This window comes from Amblyomma maculatum, chromosome 11 (genome assembly GCF_055883805.1).
Source record: "Amblyomma maculatum isolate TAMU_Amacu chromosome 11, ASM5588380v1, whole genome shotgun sequence".
In the NCBI taxonomy this organism is placed as follows: Eukaryota; Metazoa; Arthropoda; class Arachnida; order Ixodida; family Ixodidae; genus Amblyomma; species Amblyomma maculatum.
The window spans coordinates 125,651,285-125,663,186 of record NC_139354.1 but is presented as its reverse complement, the minus strand read 5'-3'; the positions used below and the strand labels follow the sequence as shown (position 1 = coordinate 125,663,186).

Sequence of the window (11,902 nt, the reverse complement as noted above, 5' to 3'; positions counted from 1 at the left end):
CATGTATGCTGCGAAGCTTCAAGCAGCAGTTGCTCAGGGAGATCTTCGAGGCCCTTGAGATTTACAATGAAGGTGATAATTGTGCCAGCAGTACCTCGGTTGTGTGGTCATCCAAATAGCTACAATTTTTAAAGAACAGAGGGAGTCATGGGCATAGGGGATTCTGGCACGGCTCTAATGTGCACGATAAAGCAGAAGGGAAGGTTTTAGGCATGCGCTTAAGAGATGGCGTTATATATTTCTGTATATATTTATGTTGCTTCCAATAAACTATCAGCTGAAGTTCAGCGTTCGTGCCTTGTCTGTCTCCTCTTTTTGTCCTGTCTGTAATTTGGCGCAGAGAAAATATGCGCTCTACTTGTCTAATAGGGGCAGAAGCGATAGAAAGGCTAATTTGTATATGACCTAGAGCACGGTTAGCCAAATTTATTGTCTGGTTAACATGCTGTATCCATGTCAGATCACATGAACTATGTACACCGAGGTATTCAACTGATTCAGCTTTTGAAATCTGGATGTTATTGACGTTGTAATCGGGAGCAATGTAGTTACGACTATGGTGAAGGGGCAAATGGAGAATTTAGAGACATTTAAAGATATGAGCTAGTGTTACACCTAGTCCTGGATGCAAGAAAGATCCCTTTGTAACGCTAGAGTCCGTGAGATTTGTTATTGTTCGGTAAACGCGGCTATTACACAAATATCATTTTTATTTTCTGTTTGATTTCGTGCACCCACTCCTCCCTGCAACTCTGAGTGAGCCTAATACTAAGTAAATGTCATACAGCAAGATGAATATTATTTTTATTTCCAGGAAGTTCGTTGTGGTCCCTTTATTCGTTAAGCGAAACGTACAGACTAGGCGTTAGTTGCTGATGTCGCCGGACGAAAAGCACGTTCATTGGTCGACGGACAGCTTTTATGCGAAACACAGTGACCATTACAGCAGTAACCCTTTTGACCTGGAGTGGAAGGATTCTCTAGCTGCAAAAAGGAGAATAAATTTACATCGCTGACGATGGAATCGAATGCTTATAGCGCTACAGGTATCACGGACATCTGAATTAATAGCGTTCGTAAGCGTTCGTTTTTGCTTAATAATAAATACGGTGCTCCAAATGATGCTCCTGGCTGTACAAATCAGCCCCATTACAGGAATAATGTATATATATTATACAATTTATATGAATAAAAAACGTGTGGGACTTACAGCAAGATGACAAATCATATCTCTTTTAGCGCTGTTAGCGCTAGTTTGTGGTGAAACAATGAATGAAAAGGCAAAGGCTGCTTTTGAATGTGCTTTTCTTAAGGTTTTGCGGGAACCAAACGTTGATACTCAGTAAAAGTGTTAAAACGCCCTTTTTATACTGTGGACTGGAGCACTTTGTCAAAAAGGTAGCAATTAAATCCACTTCTTTCCATCTCAGTCCTTTACGGGGGAAAAATCCGGGCACTGATCCTTCCACAAACAGCGGCATGAACACATTATTCCTCTACTGGCAACGTTGCAGCTTCGTTGTTCCACATGATGGCATGGGCAAAGAAAGCATGCTACCAAACTTTAGCGCGAACCCAAAGTCATTGTGCTTGCTATAATATTGTTACGCGATGAAGATGACGAAGTGTGTCCTTCTCTTGCCTCGCGGAAGGGACAAGGTGATGATGAAGTGGGGCTTGTTTTGTGTTGCTGCTCACTGCCATGCTCGTTCCATCTGTGCTGTAAATATGCTGTAAATAAGTCGAGTTTCTACGTAACATCTTGGTGGAGGTGAGGCTGTGATCCCGGCGTCAGCCTCCGCATGATCGCACTCCGCAGCGGCCGCCTGCTTTCCTGCCAAAAGATGCCTTATGATAAAGTCCCCACACCAACGAAGGCCTTGCCATCGGTCATCCTCACCCACCCGCGCGATTCTGGCAGTTTCACTGGTACCGGCACTACGGATGTGGACGAATGGATACGAAAGTACGAACGTGTGAGCACCTGTAATCGCTGGGACCCCACCCTCATGCGAGCGAATGTTGTTTTTTTACCTCAAGGGCACTGCGCTCGCCTGGTACAAGACTCATGAAGACCAGCTGACCAGTTGGGATACTCGTTGGAAAGCCCCTTGGTCGAGGGCTTACCGCGCCGCGAACCCTCAAGCCCCGTCTCCAGACAGCTATCGAATCATACGTGGCCTAATTTCAGGACGTCCTTGCCCTTTGCCACAAAGTAGACCACAACATGTCGGAGTCCATCATATCGTGAAAGGCATCGCAGACGATGCATTCAACTTGTTTGTGTACGAAGACTGAAAAACAGTTGATGCCTTCATCAAAGAATGCCGCCGTTTTGAAGATGCCAAAAGCTGCCGCATAACCAATCATTTTCCCGACTTCCAAATACTGCTATACTGCTCCAACTTCTTCGTGTCAAGATTCGCCGTCCAACACCACCCAACGTCGACCGAAAATGTAACCCGTATCATCCGCCGCGAACTCGAGGCCACCACTTGCGCTACCAGCCGCCACATTTGGCCGGCGGCTTCCACTCAGACGTTCCCCTAATTCAGGCCGTTCTCCTCCAAGAGCTCGCCATCTTGGGACTCAATTCCGACGCCTGTCGCCGACGGTCACTCAGTTTATCCTTTCCTTTTTTCCTTTTATTATTCCTCTCAGAATATGACGAAAAAAATTTAAAAGAGAGAGGGAGCCCGGACCAGCAAAGCTTTGCCAGGCTTAGTCCAATATAAGACAAAATAAAAGGAGCTAAACTGACTTTCGCACAGTTTATCCTGGCCGATTTTCTCATAACCCCGGCGTTCGCAACCTTTATTCTGGCCGACCTGTCTATGCCCAGAGTCGGCGAAATCAGGCGAATGGCGCTCATCCGAAAACCGACTTATTTGTTTTACTTGCTCCTGCATCGGCCATATCGCCCGTTATGCCAAAATAGTTGGTTCCAGCTACAAAGGTCCAGCCTGCCACCCTCATCTGTCTACGATGACCACTCTCGTCCCTTGTTACCTCGTGACGACCCTTCAAGCACAGCTGCTGATACCGAGTCTTCACGCCTCAACCGATCACCCTCCCCCATCTCCGTCAGTCCCGTTCGCCCCAACGCCATCGCTTTTCATCTCCCAGTCTATATGGCCACTCTCCGACGGAAAACTGCAGCGTCTAGAGGTGATGCTGCAGTAGGGACCACGATCTCAAATCCTCGTCTAGCTTTTCGTGCGCGTCGTAATTTGCTAACCTGCTCGTGGATGGCACAGCCGTTCAAGCCCTCATTGATAGCAGTGTGCAAGTTTCTCTCATGAGCCCAGAACTCCGTTCTCGCTTGCGAAAAGTGCTGACCCTGCCCCTGTACAGGTAGTGCGTGTTGTAGTGAAGCAACATCAAATGCCATTGACATGTGCTCTGCCGCGTAACGATTTCTGGCCGCCATACTACCGTCCTCTTCACAGTTCTACAGAATAGTCATCACATCATTCTCGGCTTCGAATTTCGGACCATGGAGCCACCATAGACTATCCTACCAGCGTCGTCGAACTTGACCTGCCCTCTCCTTTCGACTCACCCTCTCGCTTTCCGCGCCGCCTTTGTAGTGTCGACTTTGTCCGCCTGCCACCTGAAGCCGCAACTTATGTTACATTTCGCTCTGTACCCTCTGTTCCCGATGGACACTATATCGTTACCCCAACGCTTCATGCTCCCCTAACCCGACGTGTTGCCTTGCTCGTGCCATCGCCACAGTGCCCGCGACACAAACCTGCCTCCCTGCTCCGAACTTTTCGTCGCAAATCCAGCCCTTCCCTCAAGGCACCTCGCTCGCCACTCTGTGTCCTGTAAATGAATATGATCTCGGTGCTGTGACCATCGGTTTACCACCCTCGTCTGACTGCTCTTTATCTGAAGTTTCCAATCTCCAAGACTACGCCAAGATGATCGCTTCGGACCTTACTCATCCATACGCTCATGTACCCGGTCGTCTACTGGCATCTTTCAAAGACATTTTTTTTTGATCAGCGCCCATTGTCTCGACCAGCTCTTGTGCAACATCGCATACAGACCGACGACGCTGATCCTATTCATCGCCGTCCTTATCACGTATCCGGTGCTGGACGCCAGGTAATCCGGAGGTTCACAAGATGCTCGCTCAAGACATCATCGAACCCTTGACGAGCCCGTGGGCGTCTCCAGTTGTTCTGGTTAAAAAGAAAGACGGCAGCTGGCTCTTTTGCGTCGACTATCGCTATCTCACCAGTGCCACTAAAAAAATGTGTACCCTCTTGCTAGAATCGATGATGCCCTAGATTGCCTCCATAGAGCTAAATACTTTTCTTCCATCGATTTACGGTCCGGGTACTGGAAGATCGCTGTTGACGAGCAGAACCGTGAAAGAACAGTCTTTGTAACAGCAAACAGTTTGTACCACATTAAAGCCATGCTCTGTGCTCTCTATAATGCACTGGCTGCCTTTGAACGAATGGACCACCTTCACCGCAAATTTAAATGGACAACGTACCTGTGCTACCTCGACGACGTCGTCGTTTTTCCGCCGACCTTTCCATCGCACTTTGAACGCCTTACAAGTATACTCAATGTAATTCGTGCAGCCGGCTTCCGGCTCAATTCGTCAAAATGCCAGTTTGGTCGCAGCCAACTCACCATTACTTTAGCCGCTTTATCAAAGATTTTGCCCGTATCGCTCGTCCTCTCATCGACCTACTTAAGAAAGACACCGCTTTCACGTGGGGCCAGGAGAAGCAGTGTGCGTTTGAACGCTTATAAGCTTACTGACGTCTCCTCCTGTCTTGGCTCATTTCGATCCCTCAGCTTCCACTGAAGTTCGAACAGACGCCTGCGGATATGGTATCGGTGCAGTGCTGGCTCAACGCCAACATGGCAATTACCACGTCATCGCATATGCTAGCGGCCTTCTCTGCAACGCCGAACGCAATTGTACCATTACTGAGCGCGAGTGTCTCGCCCTTGTGTGGGCTGCCACTAAATTCCGACCTTACTTATTCTGCCGTCCATTCTCAGTTGTAACCGGCCATCATGCGCTTTGTTGGTTGTCATCTGAGAGATCCCTCCGTCCGTCTTGGTCGCTGGGCTTTGCGCCTTCAAGAATACTCCTACAACGTCGTTTACAAGTCGGGGGCGCCTTCATCAAGATGCCGATTGTTTGTCTCGCTATCCTGTAGAGCCCCTTGATCTCGGTGACGCAGAAGCGATTCCCTTTGTCTGCGCCATCTCTCATCTCGCCAACACAACAGGCGAGCAGCGCAACGACAAATCTTTAAGAGTCATCATTGAAGGCCTGGCATCTGGAAGAACAGTTTCTTCTCTGCAGCTTTTTATTTTACAGGATGATATCCTATACCGAGTAACATTCATAATGACGATTCTTCTCTCCTGCTGGAGATTCCCAAAAAACTCTGCTGCTCTGTTATTGAAGAACTCCACGACCTCCACACAGCTAGCCATCTCGGTGTCTCGAGCTTACGTCCGGGTACGGCTTCCTTTTTTTGGCCGTGACTATACCGCAGCACCCGGCATTACATCGTAGCCTGCGACACGTGTCAGCGGAGGAAACACCATCGTGGTCACCAGCTGGCCTTCTCCAATCTATTGACGTGCCTTTGGAACCATTTTATTGTGTTGGGCTCGATCTTTTTGCCCCTTCACGACGTCACGGTTGGGTCACAAATGAATCGCAGTGGCAACCGATTATGCAACACGTTATGCCATCACACGAGCTTTACCCACGAGCTGCGCTACGGGTGTCCCTGACTTTGGTCTATACAGCGTCATTCTCCATCACGGCGCTCCTTCTCAATAAAACACCGACCGCGGTCGCTACTGTTTGTCCCAAATCGTTGAATACATCCTGCGCTCAAGTTGTACGAAGCATAAGCTCGCGACCGCGTACCATCCACAAACCAACGGCCTTACCGAGCGCTTCAACCGCGCACTTACGGTAATGTTACCTATGTATGTATCACCTGATCACCACGACTGCGACCTCAAGCTGTCATATGTAACCTTTGCTTATAATTATTCCAAGCACGACACGACGGGTTATTCACCCTTCTTCCTGCTCTTTGGCAGGCACTCCGTTTTACTTCTGGACACACAGGTTCCGCCTGCTGGCCGCCGCACAACTACCTACGCACTTGACGTCACTACGCGAGCCACTGAAGCGCGCCAAGTAGCCCGTAGTCGGCTCCTTGCCTCTCGTACTTCTCAGTAGTCTGCCTACGATAGGCGACATCGCAACATAACCGATGACCTTGGGTTGTTGGTTTTTTTGTGCTCTCCTCCACGCCGCATTAGTCTCTCGGAGGAACTTTTGTCCTCCTACAGTGGCCCTTATCTGGTGGTGCACCAAGTCACTGAAGTGACGTATGAACTTTCCCCCTCTTGTGCCCGCATACTCCTGCTCTTGCCCCACCACTGACATTGTCCATAGTTCGCGCCTGAAGTCATACGAATTCATGCTTTTTTGCGAGTTTAGCGCAGGGACGACGCTTAGACCACAGGGGGGTCATGTTACGCGATGACGACGACGAAGTGTGTCTTTCTTTTGCCTCGCTGATGGGACAAGGTGGTTACGACAAAGTGGGACTGATGCCGTGTTGCTGCTCGCTGCTATGTCAGCTCAAACGGTGCTGTAAATATACTGTAATACATCGAGTTTCCACGTAACAATATCAAAGTTTCTGTGGTGAAAATATATATGACATGATTGCAAGTGTCTTAATGGCCAGAACGATCATAGGTTTTCTTTCTTTGTAACCCCAAAAAATATTCAGTCTTTTCACACAATTCATACAATTTCATTCACAGTCACCTTACCTACGTGATTGTACTTTGTGGAAATACAACTGCCATTTGTCGTCTCCACAGCATCTACAAAATTAGGCCATCCGCACTATCACCTACAGCACTTTTTCACTAACGCTCGTCCCTTATTATATGAACATCATACCTTATCAGTCCACCCGCTCTTTCAGTGTCACCTTGTAATCGCGTTCTTTAAGCTATTGAATGGCAGGCTGCATTTCTAGTTTGCTAATTCGATATTACTTTCGAGCTATAACTCTACAGGATTTGTAGCGAATAACAATTTTCTACTCCCGAAAGTTCGTACTGATTAGGGAAAAATGACATCTTTTGCAGCCATTTAGTTCTGGAACTAATTGCCTTTAACACTGAAAACATATATGTCCTTGCCCACATTTAAGCATAACGTCAAGGAGCATTTGTTGAATTGCTGATGGTTTATATTTTTTGTCTAATACCTGTGTTAGTGCCTTTTTTTGTGTAAAAGTACTGATTTGCCATGTTTTGTATATTGTAACCAATCGCTAATTATGTTGTTATTATTTGTTTTTTTGTAGTGATCTTTCGAGGGTCCCGGTGCGGTCTTCTGACTATGGGACTGTCGTCTGTATTTTAATGCACCTTGTAATTATGTTCAAGCTAATAAACTTTCGCTGTCACTTAAAAAAAACTTCTTGTAACTAGTAGAAATCAGTGGCGAATATAATTTTTGTAAGCATTCGTCTTGGGCATCATGGGCACCTCGTGAAAGTTGCAGCTCTACCGGAAATGTTCGAGTGTAGTGACTGAAATGAGGGCGTATTTTAGCGCGTACTCAAGAAAATGTGTTGCATCCGCAGGCTAATGGATTTTGAGGCGTACAGTATAGATTAGGAAAACACCTGGGGTATAAAAGGTATCAGAACACATCATAAAATCCCAATGGGAATAGCATAGAAAGATATCCTCATTTTAGAAATGGAGGTGAAATGGGCCCGTAGAAAAATGTTTCCGTGGACAAACGCGTAAAAAAATGTGTAGGACGAAATGAATAAAAAGGAAATCATAACAGGTCCAACCATTAACATCGCAGGGAGAAACGAAGAAATTAGCCAAAAATAACAAATGACTGAACAAAAGAACATATTTTAAAGCTGTTCTGATAGAGGCAGGCTGGGGGAATGCTCGCTAAGTGTCTTGGTTATATGAAACCTAGACGGCCGGAAGGTTCCATGGCACTACCGCACGCCGTCAGTGGCGATGGCGACACCGCCGGCAGTTACAGGCCCGTGCAGTCCCCCCTTTTTCTCTTCTTTGCTCATTCACGTAAGACTAAAATGGTTCAAAAATGAAAAATTTCGGAAAGGAATGTACCTATGGAGAGAAAAAGGAAAATGACAAATTCTATGCCATGGCCGCAGGCGCAGTAAACGTTTTTATGAAAACACACTACTCCAGGTTTCTGATCCAATTTTCTGGGAACATCGAACGTATCTTTTCATGTCAGCACAAATCTACTTTCAAGGGAACTGAACCGTCTTGAATTTTCAGAGCTACGGGTGTATGTGACAGTGCTAGATGTTGGTTCATAGTGAAAATGTTAAATTTCTTAACGAAGCTTTATAGACGAGACAAGAGAGAGAGAGAGAAAATGGAATAAAAAGACAGGGAGGTTAACCAGACGGTGCCCAGTAGGCTACCTTACACGTGGAGAGGGGAACAAAGGGAGAAAAATGAAACAAAGGTGTCGAAACTATCATCTCTCTAGAGTTCTATAAGAGCGTACACCTAAAGTCTCGAACTCAACCCTGAGTCGTTTAAAAGCTTTAAGAGCGCCTTTACTGATTTCCTTTGTGATAGAGGACTCATCCAAGGGCTCAGAATCTTAGCTACACTAAGAGGGCTATAGTTGCAAGCGGCGGAGTGTATCAGCCAGAAAGGCAAGCTCGCGCCTAAAATAAGGGCAGTCACAATGTATGTGCACAATTGTTTCTAAACACCCGCACTGCTTCTACACACCCGCACACCCGCACTGCATGCGCACTGTTGGAGAGTTTGCCATTCCCATCAGATGAGAATAGGCGTTTGCAAACGCCACGCCTAGCCACAGGTGACACTATGTTGTAGCATCACAGTGGGGAAGCCGAATGGTACCTGCATTGAAGTAAGTGGCGAAAGTGATGCGAGTGGGGACGTGCAGCCTCCAGGAGTAGACTAAGATTATCTAGTCATTTTAGGGCAATCAGTCGAAGGTGTCTTGCTTCGTCGGCTCTTGTAAATGACATCTCGACAATGTTGGTGGTATCGTGAACCGATCGAGCAGCATCGTCAGCTAAGTTGTTGCCAACAATAACAGTATGGCCCGGTATCTACAGGTAGATTGTTTCGTTCCATCTTATAATGCCTGCTGGTACAGATGTTGAACCTCCGCTACTAGTTGCTCGTGGTCGCAATGCCTCAAAACCAATTGAATGCATTTAGGGCAGGTTTGTAACCACAGAACATAGCCCATGTTTAGGAGCTTGTGCACAGATATGCTTTACAGCAGCACAAATTGCTGCCATTTCTGCTTCTCTAAAGGTAGTGTTATGCGAAATTAGATGTTTATTGCTTCCTCGTCTCGTATCAACGATGACGACGCATGCAGAGCTAGTTGAGGTTACCGAACCATCTGTATAGACGTGAATATGATCTCAATAGTTATTGTGTATCATGTGTGATGTCAGTTGCTGAAGGGCTGATGTTGATAAGTTTGATTGCTTCAATATCTCCGGAATAGCAAGGCGCACACGTAGAAGCTGCAGACTGCACAGTGGCGACAGAAGTCGGGCTGCCGGAGTGAGCTGTTTTGCGATGGAAGACTAATGCGTTGCTATGATTTTTGAAAATGTAGAATGTGGTCTCTGCAGATGCATCCGAGAAAAGGCAAGTCAAGAATACACCAGATAACTATTAGGCGCAGGATTGTTGTGAGGAGGCTCTGCACAGTTTAATGCCGTTTCGGCCGCGGGTCCGGCATCCTTAGGAAGGTTTTTTTTATTATTCTTACGCAACATGTTCAAGCGTGCATACGAAGTTATTCCTAACAATATTCACAGTAAGAGTGCAGAAGGAAGGCAATCTACTTTTTAACACATCAGAGGGTGACACAAATAGGCCTTCCTCATAGCGTATATATTGTCACTAGCCTTTACAGTTACATCGACGTAGGAAGAACGTTGGGGCGGGTCGACGGAGAAAAAGCAAGAGCACAGGCAAGAGGACGTTTGTAGGTTCTCCGCTGTCCTGCTTCGATCGATTCCTGTAAATAAACCCCCACGTGCGCACAAGGCACGTCGCAGCTTGGTGAGTGGTGCTTGGGTAAAGAACACAGAGTATTTCACCTATCGAAGAAGCCGTAGACTCACTGGTTTACCACCACTGCCATCGGACATGACTGAAGACTGTCATTCCGAGCAACCAGGACTATCCACTGCGGCCAACTGACCCCGAACGTTCTTTTGTAAAACCTGACGAGGATGTAAACGAGTGGCTGAAACACTACGGAAGAGTGACTAAATACAATCGCTGTAACGCTGGTACGAAACTGGCTAACGTGGTTTTTCTTCTTGCCTCCACTGCCTTCGACTGGTTCGATGATCTTGAGGAGTGAATGAGTAAATGGGCTACACTTAAAAGCTAGATCAAGAAATATTTTGGGGCTGGATCTGCAACGAAGAAACGCATGGAACAGACATTGTTTAACCGGGCGCAAGTTCCCGGAGGAACTTCCACTGCATACATCGAATCCATCTTAAAGTTCTGCAAACTAGTGAATCCCAGTATGCTTGAGGAAAACAAAGTCGGCTACCTCCTGGAAGTAATTTCGGAAGACGTTTATAATTTTCTTATTAGCAAAAACGCCTTGAGCGCCACCACCGATGTTATAAATGATTGTAGAACATTTAAAGCTCTCAAGCTGCATTGAATCCGAGCTAAATTCAGAAGACTGGTCAATGTCACCTCTGTAGCAAGTGTTGAAGCCAGTCCTTCACTTTCTATGGTGATATGAAAAGAGGGATTGTGCGCGAGAACTTGAGATCCAGGCACACCTTCACAGCCATGAAAACATGCGGCACAGTTGTGCACCGCAGGCAGATGCCACCGTCCAGTCCAATTCGTGGGTCCAACCCAGCGGCGCTTCTCATAGGGACGATCGGAGCAACTCTGCTCAACAGTATGCCCACCAGCCGACGGGAAGGAGACCCATCTACTGTGGAGACGTGGTTCGTCGGCAGCGAGAACCTGGCTACAACCAACATCGCAAGTTTGTCAGTCAGGACTCTATGTTGATCGATGGCGCCCTCAACCTGTGTGTTCCATCGTTAGATATTGCCGCTGCCATTTCCCGACTATTCCGACCCCCGGCGAACATTCACGGACGCACTGAAGAGCAGCCTTCTACTATGTCCGCCTGGGACACGTACCATTCGACACATTTGCGGAGCTCACCACCTGATCTGATCGAAGTTTGGCGCCACAACCCAAGCGCCAGTGGCGGTCACCTTCCCCTCGACGCCGTTCTTCCCTTCTACCTCCGGGAAACTAGGAGGCGCGGCCGATGGAGGTGAGGCTGCCGTCCAGTTGATGACAACCATACCTCTAACTGTGTTTATGGTAAAGAACAGACTGGAAGTGTTTATTGATTGTATGGAAACAATTGCTTATGTGGACACTGCAGCTACAGTATCTGTTAAGAGTTTGAATTTTAGGAACCGGTTATGTAGGAAAGGTATATTTGGTGCTGACCGTGCAGTGGTGGTGAACTGCTCACCTTTTAGTGTGTGCTTCATATGTTATGGGTGGCCTAAAGTTTAGAACAGAATTCAAAGTGCTGGCTCCGTCAACGCATGGCGTGACTCTTGGGATTCATTTCCGGCAAGAGTGGGGTGCAAGATTAGACTGTCGTATAGGAGAGATTGCTTTGAAGTCTTCACTACTTTTGGCTGTGGTGGATGAGTCGACACCTGGTGTTGGGGCGTTTACATTTGAAGAAAACACAATTGTACCATCTTTATCTGCTGCATTCGTGAATGTGTGCTTTCCTCGC

At 47.1% G+C, this 11,902-nt stretch overlaps 1 protein-coding gene across 2 annotated transcripts in view; it reads right to left on the bottom strand.

The window, feature by feature from the left end:
• Positions 1–792: 792 nt before the first annotated feature.
• Positions 793–11,902, bottom strand: part of LOC146174909 (uncharacterized) — a 51,734-nt gene continuing 40,624 nt past the window's right edge. For both annotated transcript variants that reach the window (XM_084583273.1, XM_084583272.1), the window contains exon 7: positions 793–984. In XM_084583273.1, the coding sequence (XP_084439399.1) occupies positions 859–984 (126 nt within the window). In that variant the 3' untranslated portion in view covers positions 793–858. The remainder of the gene's footprint in view (positions 985–11,902) is intronic.